General features: G+C 40.5%; 2 protein-coding genes across 2 annotated transcripts; both read left to right on the forward strand.

Annotated features, from left to right (window-relative positions):
* Positions 1 to 685: 685 nt before the first annotated feature.
* On the forward strand, positions 686 to 16494 carry myo5c (myosin VC). Its single transcript, XM_058075111.2, has 40 exons — positions 686 to 826; positions 1074 to 1184; positions 1276 to 1447; positions 1516 to 1660; positions 3512 to 3668; positions 3759 to 3902; positions 3968 to 4049; positions 4125 to 4232; positions 4303 to 4409; positions 5090 to 5355; positions 5440 to 5521; positions 5606 to 5746; positions 5836 to 5958; positions 6366 to 6449; positions 6598 to 6729; positions 6814 to 6911; positions 6971 to 7057; positions 7126 to 7237; positions 7541 to 7752; positions 7853 to 8018; positions 8088 to 8234; positions 8312 to 8476; positions 9888 to 9981; positions 10053 to 10116; positions 10179 to 10453; positions 10531 to 10594; positions 10673 to 10753; positions 10828 to 11008; positions 11091 to 11184; positions 11270 to 11333; positions 11412 to 11580; positions 11654 to 11738; positions 11799 to 11897; positions 12993 to 13147; positions 13309 to 13398; positions 13500 to 13650; positions 13720 to 14005; positions 14690 to 14864; positions 14947 to 15027; positions 15114 to 16494. Exons 1-40 carry the CDS (start codon positions 800 to 802, stop codon positions 15264 to 15266), a joined length of 5229 nt encoding a protein of 1742 aa, XP_057931094.2. The 5' UTR covers positions 686 to 799; the 3' UTR covers positions 15267 to 16494.
* Positions 16495 to 16541: 47 nt separating this feature from the next.
* On the forward strand, positions 16542 to 23441 carry gnb5a (guanine nucleotide binding protein (G protein), beta 5a). The gene is made up of 11 exons (XM_058075169.2): positions 16542 to 16811; positions 17362 to 17498; positions 17587 to 17628; positions 18991 to 19067; positions 19271 to 19403; positions 20099 to 20242; positions 20382 to 20473; positions 20590 to 20638; positions 21788 to 21884; positions 21991 to 22157; positions 22235 to 23441. The coding sequence occupies exons 1-11, from the start codon at positions 16676 to 16678 to the stop codon at positions 22244 to 22246; spliced, it is 1086 nt and encodes a 361-aa protein (XP_057931152.1). The 5' UTR covers positions 16542 to 16675; the 3' UTR covers positions 22247 to 23441.
* Positions 23442 to 23449: the final 8 nt, after the last annotated feature.

Genomic DNA, 23449 nt, shown 5'->3' on the forward strand with positions numbered 1-23449 from the left:
CCAGCTGTTGTATGAATGCTGAATTTTCAGTAAAATGGCCTGTCATGCTGATGTTTTTCTCATGGACTTTACAGGAAGTGTTCTGATTTTAAGTGAGAATCCTCCAGGAAATAGCATGACAAATGGAGTCATCAGACAGGTTCGTACACTCCAAAACTCATCCTGCCCCTTTGATAAAATGGAAAATCTTTCTCAAACACCCCACACAATTACTGCACTATTTTGTAGTGGCATCCTTTAAAAAAAGTTTCCTTTCAACTTAAACCCCCTGATGAGATTTTATGGTATTTGTATCCGGATTCTTAGGCTTTGGTATCCTTGAACAAAGGAACTCACCCTCCCTTGACAAGTCGCCGTCACAAGACAAGTGGGCGGAGTCTCCTGTTACAGTCGCAACAGGTGAGCCGACTCCCGCCTGGTAAGTGATTCTAACAAACAGAAGGGGACACACGCCGGTATTCTACGGCGAGTTACTTTCAAAATAAAAGCACTCGTGTGTGCTGGCGCCTTACCAAACAACACAAAAACACAACTATGTCACATTTATAGGTTATCTTAATATTTCTTAACAAGATAAAATACCCACATTCATAAAAGCTTATTAAAAAAATTGAATGTTTAAGCGGTCGTTTAACTACTTTGAAAAACCACACCGGAAAAAAGGTTTTATCCTTCCTAGCTTAAATGATGGTTTCACAGTAGTTGTGAACCCACAACTGTGAGGAAATGTGTCGGTCTTTTCGAAAGGAAAGGAATAAACAAATATTATAACTAGGAATAGCAATAATAATGCCAAAACATGGCGTTAATTCAGCTATACACACGGGTAAGTGTACACTGGGGGTTTAAAACACAATATAGATAGTTGCTCGTGTTAAAAGAGACATATGGGAATATTGTATCATGTTTTTGATTTGCTGGGTGGCAGAAGGCTTTGTAAAGTTTTTATTTTCCCTCAATATGTGTTTGTCTTTGAGTGAGCTACATATGGTATAGGAAAGTGCATGTTTAAAGCATAATATTGTCATCTTTTCACAGTAGTCAAGTGTTTTCTTCTTTGTAATCTGCTTCAGTACAACAGAGTGTGGATTCCAGATGAAGTACACGTCTGGAAATCAGCAGAAATTCTTCGAGATTACCACTATGGTGATGATATTCTTCAACTACTTCTTGAAGATGGCACCGTAAGTAAAACTAGTAAACTTTCACACACAACAGCTTTAATGGATAAAAGGTGTCCTAACACATCACATGACCTCCATCTCTTACTTGAAGGAGTTCAAGTACACTGTGGACTCATCGCCACCACAACTCCCTCCTCTTCGCAACCCGGATATCTTGGTGGGGGAGAATGACCTCACTGCTCTCAGCTACCTCCATGAACCTGCAGTCCTGCACAACCTCAAAGTGCGTTTCTTGGAGTCCAGGATCATCTACACCTACTGTGGTAGGTTCTGTGGAAAGCACTGAGGAGATTTGTTTTTCAGTTTTTCACATGTTGTCTCCTCTTCTTAGGTATTATCCTGGTGGCTTTGAATCCTTACAAGCAGCTTCCTATCTACGGAGATGCAATCATTCATGCATACTCGGGTCAGAACATGGGCGACATGGACCCTCATATATTTGCAGTGGCAGAGGAAGCTTATAAACAGATGGCCAGGTAAATAAAAAGCACCGACAAGAGGTTAACGTGCGTCACCTGTGAATTCAGTGAGTCAATCTTAACAGTTTTAAGCTTGAACATGCATATATGTTAAATTGGAATACATCACATATCACACGTCACAATTCCATATCACCTCGTACTTTGGTACGAGGTGCATTATTTAAAAAAAAAACAACAACAAAAACCCTAAACTGTATTATAGAAAGCAGGAAGTGAACAAATGTAACAGTTACTGATTGTAAAAGTACCAGATGGAGGGGGTAAGATTTAATAAGCTTTGCTTCTTCCTACTCCTTTTGGACATGTGGAACTGTGAACTGATTATGTGATGCATTCAATTGTAATCTGATGCATGTTCAAATGAAATAACACCATTACCATTACCATTATCATTACCATATGTCCAAAAAGGAATAGGATGGAAACTGTATTCAACAGGTACCCTTTCCCAATTCTGAAATGACATAAGAAAATGACAGACTTACAATTTGTGAATAGGATATTTAACTTTCATAATAGTACACACAATGTAATACCTTAGATAGTCCTAGGAAATGAAGATTAAAGAGGAAGTGCATAAGCATTTTATGGGTATTTCCCTGTGATTCATGATTTTCCTTCCTTGTACTTTGTCAAATTAACTGCTGGTAATGTTTCTTGAAATCGCTAATTTTAGAGCATTTTTCGAGATTTATACTCAGTCTGTTCCATAATTTCATTGCACATACTAATATGCTCAAAGTTTTTAGTCTTGTTTGTGTGTATTAAGTGTTTTACATAAAAAAAATTAATGTTTTAATTTTTAATTTCATATTTCTCTCAATGAGAATTTCATTGTTTTTGGGTAGCAGGTTATTGTTTGCTTTATGCATATTTTTGTCATCTGTTGTGACTCCTAGAAATGGATTTTCATTCACCGTATCAATGTCTACACTGTCTATATTTGCGCATAAATGTTCCTACTGCTATTACCAAATGACATTGTTTTAGTTTTCCTGAGGTTCAGTCACGTTTTAATCAAAACGTCTTTTTAGTGTAGTCATGTCATCTGTCCGTTTTTTTATTCGAACTTGCGTGCTTTCTCTAGAACAAAATGTTGCAGTATATCAGCAAATAATACTAGCTTCAGGTCTTTTGTGACTTTACAGATGTTGTTTATTTATAGGGTGAACAGTTTTGGTCCCAGCATTGACCCCTGGGTTAGGCCACACAATATACAGTATTTAAACTTGTAAATGTACTTCACTAGTTACAATTGAACTGAACTGTGTGTGTGCATGCATGAAAATTTCCCTTCAATGTGTAACCGCCTGCACACTACATGGCTACATACCTTTTCACTTAATGTATTTATATAGGAAAGATGCATGCTGAGCTCCTATAAAATGTGCTTCTGCCACCTTCTGGCCGTTTTTATGTCTGCACCAAAACTGCACCAAATACACCTTTGGGATTGAGCGTTCTGAGTTGAAAAAAATGTACATAAATACGTATTTAGTAGTACCGCATTAGTTAATAAACCAACACCAGCTTGCCAACTCACCCCTCCAGCAGCTCCAGAGTGGAACAAGGTCTAAGGCCTGTCGAGGAGTTTGGTTCTAGAATCCAGACTGTTTTGATTGATGAAATACATAATTGGACAACTTTACCCAGTAATGTCCACTAAATATTTTGTGGTGGCCTAGGACTTTTGCACAGTGTTGTATATGGAAATCTGTAAATGGCTGGCCACCAGTCCAGGGTGTACCCCGCTTCTCACCTGAAGACAGCTGGGATAGGCTCCAGCACCCCCTGCGACCCTGAATGAATGAATGTTTAATAACAGTTGTCATATGTCTCGACTAGAAACCACAGGAACCAATCTATCATCATCAGTGGAGAATCTGGAGCAGGTAAAACGGTGTCCGCTCGATACGCAATGAGATACTTTGCTGTTGTAAGCAAATCTGGCAGTAAGACCCAAGTTGAAGACAAAGTCTTGGCATCCAATCCCATAACAGAAGTAAGATGTTAGAAATGCTTCTGTCATGTTCACAGCACCACGATTAAGACTGTTTTCAAAAATCCCCAAGTGTTGCCCAAATGTCTTCAGGCCATTGGGAATGCAAAGACGACCAGGAACGACAACAGTAGCCGCTTTGGGAAGTTCACAGAGATCAGTTTTGACAACAGGTACCGGATCATTGGGGCAAATATGAGGACGTACCTGTTGGAGAAGTCCAGAGTGGTTTTCCAGGTATGACCACAATATGTTGTGTTCATTCTGCTATGATGTCACACCAGTAATGTTGCTGCTTTCAGGCTTACAATGAGCGGAACTATCACATATTTTACCAACTGTGTGCCTGTGCACACCTGCCACAGTTCAAGGCCCTCCAACTGAGTAAGTGTGAAGGTTTAACGTCACTTTTACTTCATAACTTTACTTTGAAGATGTTGTTATCCTTTTCTCCTGCAGTGAGTGCCGAGGAATTTCACTACACAGGCATTGGTGGTGATATCTCCATTGAAGGTGTAGATGACAGGAAAAGCATGGAGGAGACTCAACGGACTTTCTCCTTGCTTGGTGACATTAATGTGTACTTTTACTGCATTATGATATTTATTATACTGTATTAATATGACCTTTTTTTTAGGACTGAATGAGGACTTTCAATCGGATGTCTTCAAAGTGCTGGCAGCCATTCTCCATATGGGAAATGTGGAAATTAAGAACTCTGGTGATGACAGGTCATCTATTTCTGTGAGTGTTTGCTTACTAAGCTTTATTTCTACTCATTAAGTACACTTGCACAATCTAATGAAGTCTAATATAAAATATCAAAGATTCTGCCTTTACTGGGAAAATAATGCTCAGATTTCATAGCCGGTGCCACACACAATTCACAACACACAATTGAAAATATTTTAAGGCAAAAAAGGACAAAATTCATTCATTCATTTTCTACCGCTTTTCCTCACGAGGGTCACGGGGGGTGCTGGAGCCTATCCCAGCTGTCGTCGGGCGAGAGGCGGGGTACACCCGGGACTGGTCGCCAGCCAATCACAGGGCACATATAGACAAACAACCATTCACACTCACATTCATGCCTATGGACAATTTGGAGTCACCAATTAACCTAGCATGTTTTTGGAATGTGGGAGGAAACCGGAGTCCCCGTGCAAACTGCACACAGAGATGGTCGAGGAGGGGATCAAACTCGGGACTCCTCGCTGTGTGGCCTGCATGCTAACCACTCTTCTACCGTGCAGCCGTTTTACAGACATTTTTCTAGGGGGAAAAAAACACCATCTTATTCAGGTTACACCTCTCTCCACATTTATCATGAAGCAATTCATAAGATTGCCCACATGTACCTAATGTTGTGACCATTCATTCATTTTACAATGTTTAATGCAAAAATGGATTTGAATCATTTTCAGCCCAGCGACAGACATCTCCACATTGCCTGCGACCTGTTGGGTGTGCATGCAGAGGGGTTGGTGCGTTGGTTGTGTAACCGGAGGCTCGTTCTTGTGGCCGAGACGGTGGTGAAGCCGTTGCACAGAGACCGGGCAGTGAATTCCAGAGACGCCCTCGCCAAGAGAATCTATGCTCATTTGTTTGACTGCATCATTAACAGGATAAACAAAGCGCTGCAGGTGCCTGGGAAGCAGCATGCTTTCATAGGAGTTCTGGACATTTATGGGTAATAAAATATACCACTGTATTCTTGATTATTTTTTTTTAGATTTTGAATGTCTTCTTCATCCCAGCTTTGATTTTTTGGCAGCTTTGAGACGTTTGACATCAACAGCTTTGAGCAGTTTTGCATCAACTATGCCAATGAGAAGCTACAGCAGCAGTTTAATTTAGTATGTATCACCATTGTCCAGAACCAAAACCCTGCATAGTCATTTTGAGCAGACAATTATCCATTTTTGTTCTTATTTTTCCAGCATGTGTTCAAACTGGAGCAGGAGGAGTACATGAAAGAAGACATCCCATGGACATTAATAGACTTCTATGACAATCAGCCGGTCATTGACCTGATTGAAGCTAAAATGGGAATCCTTGACTTGCTGGACGAAGAATGTTTGGTACTTGGACATCCTTTCTGTGATTGCAGTTCATATTTTACTTTCCGCCGAAATCAATATTCCTCATAACCGTGCTTTTTGTTTTACAGTTTCCTCAAGGCACGGATCAGAGCTGGCTGCAGAAACTGTACAACTACCTTGATAGCAGTCCCTTGTTTGAGAGGCCAAAGTTGACGAATGACACTTTTGTCATACAACACTTTGCAGACAAGGTCTGAACATATTCTTTATATGTACATATCTATGTTCTAGTTCATCCCAAAAGTGTTTGATGCGGTTGAGGCCAGGGTCCTTGCTTTGTGTTTTAATTGTCTTCTGAACAAATCCAACTCCTGCTTGCTTGTAGTACTAGTAACTTGTAGTACTAGTACCTAGCAACTTTAAATTATTATTATTTATTCTAAATTATTTAAATTATTTGTACAAACTACTGTTTACGCTGTACATTGTTCATATTTGATGTCATCTATTTATTCTCCACATTATTATTTATTATTATGTGTTATTGTGCAATGACAATAAAGAAAGTATCTATCTCTCTATCTCTCTATCTATCTTACGCAAAGTATATAGTGTACCTCTCATTTGTAATGGTATTCTCCATCTTGTTGTTAAACAGGTGGAGTATCATTGCAATGGTTTCCTTGAGAAGAACAGAGATGCTCTTTATGAAGAATTGGTTGAAGTTATGAGAGGCAGTCAGGTAAAAAAAAACATTATTTTTGCTCTCAAGATTAACACTTTAATTTGTTTTGTTATAATCCTAATAAATATGAGTTTGCATGTTTCTTAAAAACAAATCTTGCAGCCTTATTTTTCTTCAACTCATCATATTTTGCAATTGTTATCAGTTTCCCTTCCTGGCCAAATTCTTCCAAGAGGAGGAGCAAAACATTCCCAGCATTAAAGGAATCAAAGTGAAGTCGGCCAGGCCTGGGGTGAAACCAGCCAATAAACAGCTGAGGACCTCAGTCGGCGATAAGGTGGCCATGTTTACTCTCTCGTCATGTGTTAATCAGTTAGTGGGCTGTTTGTTGTCCATGCTGACCGACATATTGCAAATGTAGTTTTGCAGCTCTCTCTCCTTACTGATGGCGACACTAAATGCTACAACCCCTCACTACGTGCGCTGCATCAAGCCAAATGATGAAAAGCTGCCCTTTGAGTGAGTACTTATATCAATTTAGCAGTAATAGCTTTTAACTTTGCTGTTTTTCTTTTAAGATATGACTCCGGGAGGGTCGTGCAGCAGCTGCGGGCCTGTGGAGTCCTTGAAACTATTCGCATCAGTGCTCAAAGTTACCCATCCAGGTGATTTGTACTGAGTAGACATATGTGTCCCATTTTTTATAGAATATTGACATTCTTTGTGTTTGCAGGTGGACCTACTTTGAGTTTTACAGCCGTTACAGTGTCCTGATGACCAATCAGGAGGCTGGATTCAACGATAAGATGCAAACGTGCAAATTTGTGCTGCAGAGGTTGATTCAGGTGTCCTTCAGTATTGACATAGATTTTACTGTATAATAGACATTGTAAGTCGTAGCACGGTCCATTGAAAACATCACATTGGATTTGGCCCCAGCAGCAATTTCCTAACCTTTTAACATTTCTGACAACACCAGCACACAAATATTGAACTTTGTATTATTTACAAAGTTCAGTATTTGTAAATAATAATAATAAAAATAATAATAATACTTTTTTATTATTTAAAAAGTTCAATATTTGTGTATCAATATTTGTGTTCGTTGACCCTGAGTAAAATCTAATCCAGAACCTTTTTTCCTCCAGGACCCGAACCAGTACAAATTTGGTCGCACAAAGATCTTCCTCCGAGCTGGTCAGGTAGCATTTTTGGAGAAGCTGCGTCTGGACAGACTCCGAGGGGCGTGCATTACCATCCAGAAACACGTGCGTGGGTGGATCCAGAGAAGGAAGTACCTTCGCTTGAGGCATGCAGCCATCACAATACAACAATACGTCCGTGGCAAGAAGATGATACGGTTAGTGACTTGCATTGTGCCCTTAAGTTTGTCTTGATTCTGGACTGTCTATTGTCTATAAACCCATACCTCTCCATGTTTGTGGTTTGTTAAACTGTAGTAAAGCGGTGAGTGCAGCAAACCTGAAGCAGGGCTGGGCGGCGGTCTTGATCCAGAGGTACTGGAGAGGCTTCCGTATAAGGAAAGTCTATGAAACGGTACGCTTGGCCACCATCACCATCCAAGCTTTCACACGAGGTTGGCTGGCCCGTAAATCCTATGCTAAGGTCTGTAACTGCAGCTTCGTCAGATATTGTGAAGCGAAAACGTAGGGCTTACATGGCATCATCGCTCAGATGGTGGAAGAACACAAGGCCTTGGTGCTGCAGAAGTATGCCAGAGCGTGGCTGGCTCGTCGGCGCTTTAATGCCATGCGTCGCCTGGTGCATCAGGTTCAACTCTCCTACAGGGTGCAGCAGCTCCGAAAGAAGAATGAGGAGCAGGTAAATGTCCTCTCGGGGTCCCCACATCAGTCCGAGCTTGGAGAAGATGTACACTAATCCCTGATCCTTAATCCCAGAGTAAAGAAAACCGCGGGTTGGTGGAAAGACTGACGAGCTTGGCAAGCTCCCACTCTCAAGCCATGGAAAGGCTTCAAGCTCTGGAGACACAGCTGGAAAAATCAACCAACCAGAAGGCATCTTTGGAAGCAAGAGAGAAGAAAGTGAAAGAAGATGCTTCTCTGGTCAGTCCGTTTTTGTTGTAGTCATCGGACTACATAGGATTTCTGCAAAAAGAGAAATAAGTGTCTCATAAATTGCATCATATAGTATAGACCCAGCTAGGAGACCAGGGTTCAATTCCACCCTCGGCCATCTCTGTGTGGAGTTTGCATGTTCTCCCCGTGCATGCGTGGGTTTTCTCCGGGTACTCCGGTTTCCTCCCACATTCCAAAAACATGCTAGGTTAATTGGCGACTCCAAATTGTCCATAGGTATGAATGTGAGTGTGAATGGTTGTTTGTCTATATGTGCCCTTTGATTGGCTGGCGACCAGTCCAGGGTATACCCCGCCTCTCGCCTGAAGACAGCTGGGATAGGCTCCAGCACCCCCGCGACCCTCGTGAGGAAAAAGTGGTAGAAAATGAATGAATGAATAGTATAGACCCAATCACACCAAATTCCACTAAACTCAATAAGAACCTCCACCAGCATGGCATATTCAAACATCCAACCATGCACAATAAATTGCATAAAGATCTCACTGTACATGCTCCCCAGAATTCATCCTACAGTCTCCTTTTGGTAGCTCCATTTTTGAGCAACAATCCAGCAGCATCCATTAGAGGCTGTAATGCATGTAGAATTCCATAAGGAAAGCACCAAATGCAGAAATTCCAACAGTGGAATGATGACTTGGAAATGTCAAAAGGATGGACAACTATTCAATGGTAGCCTTGAACAAGTTCCACTATGAACAAGATGACTGCCTTTGCCAAGACTGCAAACATTTCTGGATGTGGGCCACTGGAAATCAATCCATTCTGCTGACTGAAATTGCCGATTGGGTACCACCCACCTGCACAGTTGGGAACCAGGAAGAAGGATCTGTTGGATCAGAGAATAATCCTAAAACCCTGCACTGCCCCAAACTCTGCCTTGGCAAGATTCTTGTGTCACCCCGTTTTGTGAAGTCCCAGACCAGTTCTACTCATGCTTGACAGTGGTTGCTCTGTAGGTGGCTTGTGAGAGGTGTGGGACATCAGCAAGATGCTAAGAAATTCATCTGCCCCTCCTAGAAAGAATATGTCCATCAAAAAGGAAGATGAAATCTGCTTGTATTCCATGGCCACTTTTGCTCTCACATAGTCCCAGATTTTTGACTACCAAAACCTGGTTCCAAAGTGGGGCTCATCTTGACTACAACTCCAAAACTGTCATGAAACACCCCATTCCTCAAGAACCGGTGCTTGCATTGCATAGGCAAGCATAATGCCCACTGAACCTATCATGATGGATTTTGCAGGTAGAGCTCACAAGGTCACAAGGTCACAGTTCTCAACCAATCTCCTTTTTAAGATGGCTGTAATTTACAATTACTTTGCTGAAATATTCACTTTTCCCTTTAAGAACTTTGATCTTCTGTTCCTACTCTAGAAAATGACTTCACTTCAAGGTAAAATCGATGGGTTAATCATTGAGAGGCAGAACATTGAGAAAAACTTTGAAGCTTCCTCCAAAGAACAAAGAGGTACTAGCAGTGTCTGTCTGCTGTCTGTTTATGCGTCACATGTCTTTGCTAAACATTTTCACCTCTGACAGAGAAGTTTGATAAAGTGAAGACAACGCTACGAGAGGAGAGAGAAACACAAACAAGGCTTCGCAAGTAAGTAAACAAGTGACAATGCAGCTGTTTTCTATATTGCTGATGTCATTCTGCCTCTCCAGGATTGCTGAGAACAACCTTGAAATTCAGAGACAGGATCACGAGAAAGAGCTAGGAGGCCTGAAAGAGGAGATCAGAAAGCTGAAGGACGAGAGAGTCAGTCTGCAGATGAAGTTGGATGAAGACGGCCAGGTGAACACTGACCTGCAGGATCAGGTGGCCCAGCTCACCAAGCATGTTAAGGTCATCCCCGAGCTCCGCAAGGACCTCAGCAACTTGCACAATCAAAAGAATACCATAGACCGAAAGATGAAGCAACAATCTGAAGAAGCAAGAGGTATGGAAGATTCATGATATTAGAATACAAACATACACGGATGTTAACGTGAACAATGGTTGTTATTGTCTCTGCAGCCAATCTGAATGAGATATCAAGACTACTTTCTGGCAGTGTTGTTGAAGAAGAGGTTCTTGTGGGGTAAAATTGATCTCTTAGGTTTCTACTGCTCTATTTTCAGTGTTGTCATTTGAGTGTATGTTTATTGTGTTTCTGAAGGCTAACCGCATTTAAATCTGAGAAGACGTATGAAGCTGAAGACCTGCTGGCAGCCTTTCATAGTCTAGAGAAAGCTACCAGGTTAGGTTTTTCTTTTTACACAGTCATCCATGCACGTGCCCAGTATTGGACCTGTTTGACATTCATTTTGATAGAACATTGGAGAACCACCGTAAGGAACAGAAAGCAGTCTATGAGACCCAAGTGGAGCGCTTGACGATGAAATTGGGCTACCTTCAAAACGAAAACAGCAGGTTGCAAAATCTGTTCACGGAGAATAACAACCTCACTGAGAATATTCGCCAAGAGGTGATCAGGCTGAGCAGCGAGAACTCGGTGGGTTGGAGTGGTTTTTTTTACGACTTTTCAGCATTGAAGCGGCCACAATCATTTGTTGATGAGACCTGTTTGTTGTCAGGTTATACCTGAGCTCAAAGTGCAGATTTCAGAGCTGCAAAGACAAAAGAAAGAGAGCGAGGTTCTCATAGAAGAGCAGAAAAAAGAGCTAGCTGGTGAGTTGAAACAGAGTTGAAAATACTGTAAATGTAAATAGGTGGTTACAATACAGTTTATATGCATTTTGGGGCACAATTTCAGAACGAGAAGAAGAGATCAAAAATGTCCTCCAAAAGAAGATCGAAGAAGAGTGTTCAAAGCGCAGGTGAAATATTCAGATTGGTGTCGGATAATCTATGTTTCTAGAGTTTTCTCGCTTTGACTGGATTTTTTTTCTCACCAGGCACGTTGAGGAGCAAGCTGAGGTGCTAGAAGAGGACAAGAAGGAACTTCAAGGCAAAATAAAAGACCTCCAAGAGGACAATGATCACCTAAGTAGACAGCTGCAGATGGAGAGAGACGCCAAGAACCGACTGAGATTAGAAGTCACCCAGTTATCTTCAGCGAATATAGTGAGTGTGAAAATGTGTGAGAAGACTCACAATAGCTGCTAATGTGGTACAAACTCTAAAACTTTTGTTTTAGGACATTGAGGAACAACTTGACCAGAAGGACCGATGGATTAAAAAATTAGAGAATCAAATGATAAGCCTTGAAACCGCACAAAAAGGTAACCTTGTGGCTTTTACTAGTTTAATGAGAAATTAATGGTATTTTGTGTGCTACACAGCCAAGAAAACATCTTCATCAGCTAGTCCCAAAGATTATATTGGAATGTTGGAGTACAAGAAAGAGGATCAATCCAGACTCATTCAAAACCTCATTTTAGGTATTTAATATTCTTTTAATCCATCAAATGACTGGTTTCTACGCAGTGGTCCGAGAGGTTTGCCTACATTTCTTTCAGTCTTACCAGAATAACAGTTTTCTTCATTCATTTTCTACCGCTTTTCCTCACGAGGGTCTGGGGGGTGTTGGAGCCTATCCCAGCTGTCTTCGGGCGAGAGGCGGGGTACACCCTGGACTGGTGGCCAGCCAATCACAGGGCACATATAGACAAACAACCATTCACACTCACATTCATACTTATGGACAATTTGGAGTCGCCAGTTAACCTAGCATGTTTTTGGAATGTGGGAGGAAACCGGAGTACCCAGAGATAACCCACACATGCACGAGGAGAACATGCAAACTCCACACAGAGATGGCCGAGGGTGGAATTGAACCCTGGTCTCCCAGCTGTGAGGTCTGTGCGCTAACCACTCAAAAGTTTTCTTATATAACAGAAATTCATTCATTCATTCATTTTCTACTGCTTATCCTCACAAGGGTTGCAGGGGGTGCTGGAGCCTATGCCCGGATGGAATTGAACTCGGGTCTCCTAGTTGTGAGGATTGCGCGCTAACCACTCGTCCGTTGTGCAGCCATAGTTAAGACATTTCAGTATAATTTAAAAAATCCCTGGGCTGCACAGGGACGAGTGGTTCGCGTGCAAGCCTCACAGCTAGGAGACCCGAGTTCAATTCCACCCTCGGACATCTCTGTGTGGAGTTTTCATGTTCTCCCCGTGTGTGCGTGGGTTTCTCTGGTTTCCTCCCACATTCCAAAAACATGCTAGGTTAATTAGTGACTCCAAATTGTCTATAGGTATGAATGTGAGTGTGAATGGTTGTTTGCCTATATGTGCCCTGTCCAGGGTGTAGCCCGCCTCTCGCCCGAAGACAGCTGGGATAGGCTCCAGCACCCCCGTGAGGATAAGCGGTAGAAAATGAATGAATGAATAAAAAATCCCCGCTAAACTTTCTAAAAAGTCTTTGCAAATGAGGCGCATCTGGTTGATGGACGCTAATACCTAATCTTACTGTATTTTTCCTTTCATTTTCTATTCAAAAGTAAATGCATCATGTTGTCTTTTCTTTTGCAGACCTCAAGCCCAAAGGCGTGGCAGTCAACATGATCCCTGTTCTGCCAGCCTACATCCTCTTCATGTGTGTCCGCCATGCTGACTACCTGAACGATGAAGAAAAACTCAGGTCTCTTATGAATGCCACGATAAGCACTGTTAAAAAGTTTACCACGGTGAGTGTATAATAAAACACCATTAAAGTGTATGGAGGGGCGATCTCTGTTGTTTTTTATAAGTTAACTTGCATGCTATTTGTGCAGCAATACAAGCTTTTAATATTTGACTATTATAACTATCTCAGATCACAATACTCAAATGCATGTGCCCATTTTAGGCTCACCAGAACGACTTGGTGAAGTTGTCGTTCTGGTTGTCCAACATGTATCAGCTGCTTAACTGTCTCAAGCAGTACAGTGGAGATGAGGTAGGCACTTATATGGCACTTTTGAATGTTTTTTGGTAAATATATAGTTCACTACAGCAGGTATTCTTTAACATTCTTGTGTTTTCATTGTTTTCCCAAAGGAGTTTAGTAAACACAGTACTCCCCGTCAGGTCAGAAACTGCTTGCAGAACTTTGATTTGGCCGACCACCGACAGGTTGTTAGCGACTTGGCCATTTGCATCTACCACCAGTTTATTACGGCTATGGAAAAAGCTCTCACACCCGCCATTGGTATGAAGCAGTTGTGAATATATTTATTCATTCAGAAGATACTTCACTATAACCGTGCTTCTCTTTCAGTACCTGCTATGTTGGAGCATGAGAGTTTACAGGGGATTTCCAGCATGAAGCCTACAGGATTCAGGAAACGTTCCAGCAACAACAGTGACGACACAGAGATGTTCACTGTCTCTTTTATCATTCAGCGGCTCTCACACTTCCACGCTATCATGAGCCAGCACAGCATGGAGGCAAACCTCATTAAACAGGTTGTCAAGCAATTGCTCTTTCACATCGGCGCAACCACCGTCAACAACCTGCTGCTCCGTAAAGACATGTGCTCCTGTCGGAAAGGAATGCAGATCAGGTTTGTGCTGTGCAAAAAAAAAAAAAATCTGTGTTCTCAAAAAAGATGAAATTGTACAAAAAGTTAATAACTGGGCATTTGTTTAGTATCATACCTGTACATTGTACTGTGTACATGTGTAAACACACACTCTACAAACATGAGGTACATGGTACATCTGACTCCACAAACATTTATTGTCATTTACATATAGTAGAATGAAATATTAGCAGCTCCATTTTCAGTGCAAGACAGTATGACAGTACAAAATATAGAAATTAGAAGAATAAATAGAAGAATAAATAATAAATAACAAAGGGTCTATATTGTAGAGGACGATTGGTTGCCTTGGTTACATGGTTACATCTTGTTGAGGGAGATGATGGCTCGAGGAAAGAAACTGTTTTTTAGTCTGTTTGTCCGTGACCTGATACATGGTGGACATGCTGTATCGCACTCCTCAAACATGGCTGACATGCTGCATGACACACGCTCCATAAATATGGTGGACACGCTATCATTCTCCACAAACATGGTGGACATGGTAAATCCCACCTCACAAATATTGCAGACATGCTTCATCTCCTATGTAAATATGGTTATTGGTTAAGATGCTGCATCGCATTCCACAGTCATGTCCACTTTTCCTCATGACACGCTCACGTTTGTTAGTTTTTTGTATGACAGTGATTCTTTTTCATGCAGATATAACATCAGCTACCTGGAGGAGTGGCTGCAGGAGAAAGAACTCCAAAGTTCTCAATTTATAGACACTCTGAAGCCGTTGACTCAGGCTGCCTGGCTGCTGCAGGTCAGCAAGTCCACGGATGACGATGCCAAGGCCATCATTGAGAAATGCACTGATCTCAACATAGTGCAGGTATCTGATCCATATTCATACTGCGCTTTTTCCCCACTGAAAAACTATATTACTACATTGTACTAAACAAAAACTCATACAGATTATCAAGATTCTGAATTCATACACGCCCATCGATGGTTTTGAGAAGAGAGTGGCGTCATCGTTTGTCCGCAAAGTTCAAGTAAGCGAGCTGTATTTTATAGCTCTCCGCTGTGGGGTGATGTCACAAAATGGGTTCTAACAGTCAAATGTTCTTTTTTGTTGCAGTCCCTTCGACAAGATCACGACGGGTCCGCTCAGCTGATGATGGATGCAGATTATCGCTTCCCAGTTACTTTTCCTTTCTGCCCGTCTTCGCAAGCTCTGGAGCTGCTACAGATTCCCAACAGCCTTCACCTGGAATTTTTAAACATGGTCTGACACAGGGAGACTTTTTCCTTTCTCGGTAAAAGGACTGGACTCAACACACTTCAAAAAATATAACGCCACAGATTGGACAAAAAAAACCAAACAATATTTTTCACAATTCCGACTTAAACTGCATAAGAATTGTTGTCAATTTTACTTTGACTGACATTAATGGCAGTTGGTACTCATGTACATTGCGTGCACACACACAAAAGTCTCAGAGAGGCGATCAACAATTTAAAGTCATGTTCTTATTATTCAATGATATTTTATGTCAGTAGCTAAACTTAGCCAAATCACTATCATTAGCTGGCAACAAACATAATGCGTGTGTTACAGCCGTGTACTTAAGGCACGAAGATGGGGGGATATAATGCTAGCAGTATTTATCATTACATAGTAATATTTAAATAATTTTTATGGTTTGTTTACAAAGTTCAAATCATGAGTTGATACAATTCCTTTTTAAATAATTACATGAAATGATCAAACGTCTTCCTTTATTAAATCTGGTGTTTTTCTAAAGTATTTGCATACCTTCCAGGACACCATTTTATGTACAACACTAAAGCTAATGATAGAGCGACATTCCAAATTATGCCCAGTTTAATTGACACTGTCAGAGCCATGTTTTACCTTATGCATATTGTTGCACAGCAATTTGTTTCTAATATCGGAAGTGCAACAAACCACACAAATCACAGTTTAAGTGACCGGTGAACTAAGGAGCTGATTGGCGGAAACATTAACAAACGTATTTAGTTACATATAAATGGGTCAGTGGTTAGCACGCAGGCCTCACAGCTAGGAGAATTCAATTCCACTCTCGCCCATCTCTGTGTGGAGTTTGCATGTTCTCCCCGTGCATGCGTGGGTTTTCTCCGGGTACTCCGGTTTCCTCCCACATTCCAAAAACATGCTAGGTTAATTGGTGACTCCAAATTGTCCATAGGTATGAATGTGAGTGAATGGTTGTTTGTCTTACATGTGCCCTGTGATTGGCTGGCAACCAGTCCAGGGTGTACCCCGCCTCTCGCAGACAGCTGGGATAGGCTCCAGCACCCCCGCAACCCCTGGGAGGATAAACGGTAAGAAAATAAATGAAAAATAGGTCAAAATTGAAACATCATTGTAAACCAAAAAATAACATCTCTTTGTATTGGCTCTCACTATAGATTATACAAGTGTACCTAATGAAGTACCATACCTATTTTTGTACTCCAGTGTATTAAAAAGTAATTTAACTCAACCTGGTTGCATCGTGGTCGTGCATCCATCAAATCCTCCTCTCCTCCTCTCCCCCTCCCGAAGAGTGGAGTAGCATCTTGGCCCTCTGACGTCAGGAGAGCAGCATCAGCTGTTAGCTGTGTGCATTTTAAGCCTTTTCGCTACCCATCGCTGCCCACACAAAGGACAAATATATGAGATCCCCTCCAATCCCTGAAATGGCGACACAGGAGGTTCAGCTCAACGAGACTCTGGCGCATCTCAAAACGGAGTCGGAGACGCTCAAGTCGAAGCTGGAGGAGGAAAGAGCCAAGCTGCACGACGTCGAGCGTGAGTACGGAAAAATGGAGAGAGGCCTCCATTCACCTAGTGACGAGTAAATCACAGCAGATGTTGTTGTTGTTTTTTATCGTTGCCTTTTTACATCGACAACACCTCCTGTTTTTTTAACACTCCGTGTGTGAGCGTCACTTCGGCTTGTGAACATTCTCGGGATGTTTTTTTTTCTTGCTGATTCCATATTTTCTAGCTCAAAGCTTCCATCCAGCTGAATTACACGGACTCTTATAGCATCCGAATATTCTCTATGCAGCATGGCAACATCTATGTTACATTGAAACATGTTGAAACAACTAGACAGGATGCTAATATATATATATATATATATATATATATATATATATATATATATATATATATATAATATATGAGATACTTTCTGAGGACATGACAGACTGTGGTGGGGTGGGGGAGATTACTTCATGTGTTCATCCATTTGATGCAGGCCCACTGCAGTTTTAATCCTTATTGTTACACTGGATATTAATCAGGATGGATATGTAATATATGTGTGTGTGTGTGTGTGTGTGTGTGTGTGTAGTGCATCAAGTGGCGGAGAAGGTGGAGGGCTTGGGTCAGTTTGTCATGAAGACCCGAAGAACTCTGAAGGGTCATGGCAACAAAGTTCTGTGCATGGATTGGTGTAAGGACAAAAGGAGGATTGTCAGCTCCTCACAGGTTTTGAACACCATCACTATAGATTGGAGATGATTTGGAAATAACAACAATATTAATAAATATTGTTTTTTTTTCTGTAAACATATAGGATGGAAAAGTGATCGTGTGGGATGCCTTCACTACCAACAAGGTAACTAGTGTTCAGCGTGTTAAATAAAACATGAAGCCCTTTTTCCTGCTGTGCTCAACATTACAACATCCTTAATTGCTCTTTTAAACCACTTGAGGTTTAGGGAAGTCATCTTAGGAAAGATGATAACACTCTACCCAGTAAAGAAGTAAAACACATAACATGATGCTTGGTATATTTAGCAATAAACAGATAATTAAGTTATTTTTTTTTACATTGTGAAACATTCATATCCTATTACTCATACTTGCACTCATGTGATCTTTTGCACCATTCTAAGTTACCATTCTGGTAACTTCTAGGGCATTCATTCATTTTCTACCGCTTTTCCTCACGAGGGTCGTAGGGGTGCTGGAGCCTATCCCAGCTGTCTTCAGGCGAGAGGCGGGGTACACCCTGGACTGGTCACCAGCCAATCACAGGGCACATATAGACAAACAACCATTCACACTCACATTCATACCTATGGACAATTTGGAGTCACCAATTAACCTAGCATGTTTTTGGAATGTGGGAGGAAACCGGAGTACCCGGATCAAACCCACGCATGCACGGGGAGAACATGCAAACTCCACACAGAGATGGCCGAGGGTGGAATTGAACCCTGGTCTCCTAGCTGTGAGGTCTGCGCACTTCTAGGGCAATGGAAAAATAATTATATATACTGTATAACAATGTGTTTTAACTTGAATCATGACTTAGAGTGCATGACAGCTTCATGGTTCAAATCTCACAGCTTCACTCTATAAGGATTTTTACCGTGTTGTAGTTGGCTATGTTTTATTTGTTAGTCAAACAATATGCATATTTGCATATTAAATTAAGAATTTTAAAACATAAATTAGATATACGGGCTGCACGTTGGACAAGTGGTTAGCACGCTCCTAGGTGTGAGGCCTGTGAGCGGGGCTATTGGAGCCTATCCCAGCTGTCTTTGGGCGAGAGGCGGGGTACACCCTGGACTGGTCGCCAGCCAATCACAGGGCACATATAGACAAACAACCATTCACACTCACATTCATACCTATGGACAATTTGGAGTCGATAATTAATGTTTTTAGAATGTGGGAGGAAACCGGAGTACCCGGAGAAAACCCACGCATGCACGGGGAGAACATGCAAACTCCACACAGAGATGGCCGAGGGTGGAATTGAACCCTGGTCTCCCTGCTGCGATACCTGCGTGCTAGCCTCCAAGCAAAGATGTGATTTCTAATTTTTGAAGACATACAGCCCTACCATCCAGCCATGTTCAATATTAAAGCTGATTGTTTTTCTTGAATAACGCACTCATGAATCTGATTCATCTTCCACTCCTGAAGCAGATCAAGCATCTTTTTATGTTTGTTTGATGTCGCTCAGGAGCACGCCGTGACAATGCCTTGCACCTGGGTGATGGCCTGCGCCTACGCCCCGTCTGGCTGTGCTGTAGCTTGTGGGTGAGTGCTGTATAAAATCATATTTTTATTACATTTAGCACAAAATTCCAGGAAGCATGATAAGTAAACGCATCATATTGTCATTTACTGTCTGATTCTTGTCAGAGAAAATGCTGCTGATGGCAAAAACTGTCAATTTTATGTCGTACATTATTTTTCATTTGATATCTTTCATGTTTTAATTGTTTTATATTCTCCCATAGTGGCTTGGACAACAAATGCTCAGTGTATCCTCTCTCCCTGGACAAGAATGAGAACCTGGCAGCAAAGAAGAAGTCTGTTGCCATGCACACAAACTACTTGTCTGCTTGTAGCTTCACCAACTCTGACATGCAGGTGAGATGGTACACGTTCATTTATGATGATCATATGTTTTACAACTCTATTCAACATTATTATTGTTAATGATAATGTACTTTTGGTGCAACAGGGAAATTGGTTTTGAGGTTTTATGTCTTGGTCACCACAATTAATTTATAGCACTTATATTTATTATATAATTATTATTATATATAATAATATATATTATATATAATATATTATAATATAATATAATAATACAATATTATATATAATATAATATTATATTATTATTATATTAAATTATTATAAATATTATTATATTTGGGTCGAGTGGTTAGCGTGCAGACCTCACAGCTAGGAGACCAGGGTTCAAATCCACCCTCGGCCATCTCTGTGTGGAGTTTGCATGTTCTCCCCGTGCATGCGTGGGTTTGATCCGGGTACTCCGATTTCCTCCCACATTCCAAAAACATGCTAGGTTAATTGGCGACTCCAAATTGTCCATAGGTATGAATGTGAGTGTGAATGGTTGTTTGTCTATGTGTGCCCTGTGATTGGCTGGTGACCAGTCCAGGGTGTACCCCGCCTCTCGCCCAAAGACAGCTGGGATAGGCTCCAGCACCACCGCGACCCTCGTGAGGAAAAAGCGGTAGAAAATGAATGAATGACTGAATTATTATATTTATATTTATAGCACTTATAACTCATAGTATTATTTGCCTTTAAAGATCCTGACTTCCAGCGGGGATGGCACATGTGCATTATGGGATGTGGAGAGTGGGCAGTTGTTGCAGAGTTTCCATGGACACGCGGCAGACGTGCTGTGTTTGGACCTGGCCCCCTCTGAGACTGGAAACACTTTTGTGTCAGGGGTGAGGGCACATCTTACTACACCACGGTTTCACACACACGCTCACACACTTACAAATTTCCCCACTGAGGGACGAATAAAGGCATATCTTAGTCAGTTCATGTTAAAAGCATTACAAAGTGAAATGTGTGTTGTTGCAGGGCTGCGATAAGAAAGCCAATGTGTGGGATATGCGTTCAGGACAGTGCATTCAGTCCTTTGAAACTCACGAATCTGACATCAACAGTGTGCGGTAAGTCACAAACGTATTACACTTGCTTGTCAATAAAATACTATTTTATTTTTACCGATATATAAAATATTGACACATCTGTTCTAACATTGGTTTCCCCTTCTGTTTTTCAACAGTTACTATCCCAGTGGAGATGCATTTGCATCTGGTTCAGATGATGCTACAGTAAGTATTAAGATATTCAATTGATACTCAGTATTTAGGGACATTGTATAGAAACTAATGATACAGGACTAGTACAGTACTATATAAATGACTATTACTATTACTAATGTAAGAAAGTACAGTAGTTACTGTATTTATTACACATGACAGATTAGGGCAGGGGTGGGCAAACTACGGCCCGGGGGCCACATCCGGCCCGCCAAGTGTTTGAATACGGCCCGCCCAATCTTTCCAAAGTATTTCATTTAAACTCAACATACAACCTGGCATCATGGCCTGAGCCAACCTTTTGATGGTTTTATCAATTTCGTTTTTTGACATGGTCTGTTGTTTACAAAGTGTTCCTGAAAAAAGGGACACAAGCACATAATAATAATAATAATAATAATTATTATTATTATTATTATTAGATTATTATAATTATTAGAACTACTATGATTATTATAATTATTATATTAATGCTAATTATTATATTAATTATATATAATAGTATTGTTATATTTGCATATTTTACATAATAATTATATAATAATTATTATTTTAATTTCATTGTAATTATTATAATATTTTATTATTTTTAAAATATTTAAATATACATATAAAATAATAAATAATAATAGCAGATTGCATGACAATTTTACAGATACAATAATACCAGGTGGACTGTAACGTGTAAAATATATAGTCTGCCCCCCGTAAATTTTGTCATATCAATGCGGCCCGCAATCAAAAAGTTTGCCCACCCCTGGACTAGGGGCTCTATTTTTGTGGACCAGCCTACCCCCCCCCCTCCCCCCAATCCAAATTTTACAAGTGAAAACTGATACACATGAAAGTGCCACTCATCTCCCCTCTTCTTGGTAACCATCCAATCACTGTTAGTATGCAAATGAGCAAATGCCGTGCACTGTAGTGGAAGGTTTTAGACGTAACAGACTTTTTTTGGTTTCGTATTTTTAACAAATTCATTAATTCAGATATGCATACATTCATAAATCAATGAAACATTTTAAGTTTGATTTTTTTTGTCTAGCATATATTTTTCCCCACGTTTTACTCTGTAAAGAATGACGTATTTTTTAATGATTGCTCAGACTGATCCTCCACATTATTTCTACTGCTTTTAATACACTGAAACTTTTGTCCCAGTGCCGCCTGTATGACTTAAGAGCAGACAGAGAAGTAGCTATCTATTCCAAAGAGAGCATCATATTTGGAGTATCCAGTGTTGATTTCTCTCTCAGTGGTAAGATTCCTTCATCTCATGGAATAATATTGAGCTTTTTTTAATCAAACAGTTGTTTGGCAGCAAAGTAAATTCCTTTTTAACTTGTGTATGTATGTGTCCAAAGGACGGCTCCTTTTTGGTGGCTACAATGACTACACCATTAACGTTTGGGATGTACTCAAAGGAACACGGGTGTCTATTTTGTTTGGACACGAGAACCGTGTCAGTACATTGCGGGTGTCCCCCGATGGGACGGCCTTCTGCACAGGCTCTTGGGACCACACCCTTCGAGTAAGACATGGATTTTTTTTGCCACATGATTTTGTGGTGATATTTTCTCCTCTAACCTGTAGTGTTCTTGTTTTCAGATCTGGGCTTAAGGACGAAGTGCACAGATGATTTTATGTCAGTGAAAACGCCTGCAGACACAAATTCCTTCTGTTTGCTAACATACAATCACAGAAATGGATACTTGGTTTGTGGCTGTACATATCAAAAACATTGTTTGTACTTAGGCTGTGTTTCAATTAGTGCACTTCCGTACTTCAGTATTATTATTCAATATGTATGCTGTATGTACACTAGGTAGTTCCTAATGGTGCAAATTTGGAAAGCACAGTGTTATCCCAAATTGATTAATTGTTGCGCACTTATTGGAAATGTTGATTGCAATATTTATCCACTTCCTCTTCTCTCTTTCTGCAACTCCTCCAGTTACACACACCATTTGGGGCATATTGAGTGCAATATCCAGGTACGGACGGTGCACTGCATTTTACTGTACTTCTCAGTGTAAATGTACTTATACAGTCAAAATACTAAGTGTAAGTATGGAAGTGCGCGAAATGAAACCCAGCCGTAATCACACAACCAGATTAGATTCGATGGACATATCACTCAAAATGATGAAGCCTCATGACATGTTCATAATACTCATTGATTGGATCAAAATGGCACAGAAGGACCTATAATAATAATGATAATAATAATAATTTTAAATGGAAAATGTATTTGGAAAACACTTGTAGTGAATAGCATTCTAGGATAGAAGTGACACAAAGTGATGTGTTGTATCTGCCACATTAAGAGCAATATTATGAAAACACGGCTATAGTGTTTTGGAAGAAAGTGTAATATGAAATACGATATTATAGATATTACTAATTTTGCTCATGAACGTATATTCAAGTGCAAGCAAGCAAATTGATGTTTACAACCTCCACAACAAAGATATTTCATTTATGAAAGATGCTCAACTGCCAATAGCCAACTGGATTAAAGCACATTAAAAAGATCAAGTAATAGGATGTACATGTTTTTTTTTTCTTTCATTTCCGTTGTCATTTATTTGCCATATGAAAAGCACTGAATGCTCAGTGTATATTCACTACAGACACCCCGTGAGCGTGGTCCACAATAGATATGTAAATGCTAATAGAATGTACTCCTTTTCATGTCGGTTGTCTGATGGCTGTAATTTCATATTAATTGTAATTATTTTATTGTAGTTTAGTGTACAGTTATACAATTGACTGTTTATCAGATATCCACATAATAAACTGCGTTTGAATATCACATTGGTA

Source organism: Doryrhamphus excisus, linkage group LG1, assembly GCF_037039965.1.
Source record: "Doryrhamphus excisus strain RoL-2023G ecotype Guam linkage group LG1, RoL_Dexc_Guam_v1.1, whole genome shotgun sequence".
Lineage (NCBI taxonomy): Eukaryota > Metazoa > Chordata > Actinopteri > Syngnathiformes > Syngnathidae > Doryrhamphus > Doryrhamphus excisus.

Bases quoted from the DNA above. Each gene is read 5' to 3' on its own strand.
- myo5c (XM_058075111.2), top strand. From the start codon at position 800: ATGGCGTTAATTCAGCTATACACACGG. The intron at 6,450-6,597 runs GTAAAAAAAAAC...AATTGTTATCAG, and splicing joins AAGTTATGAGAGGCAGTCAG to TTTCCCTTCCTGGCCAAATT. The intron at 10,754-10,827 runs GTTAGGTTTTTC...TCATTTTGATAG, and splicing joins AGTCTAGAGAAAGCTACCAG to AACATTGGAGAACCACCGTA.
- gnb5a (XM_058075169.2), top strand. From the start codon at position 16,676: ATGAGATCCCCTCCAATCCCTGAAATGGCGACACAGGAGGTTCAGCTC. The intron at 19,068-19,270 runs GTGAGTGCTGTA...ATTCTCCCATAG, and splicing joins GGCTGTGCTGTAGCTTGTGG to TGGCTTGGACAACAAATGCT. The intron at 19,404-20,098 runs GTGAGATGGTAC...TTGCCTTTAAAG, and splicing joins TCACCAACTCTGACATGCAG to ATCCTGACTTCCAGCGGGGA.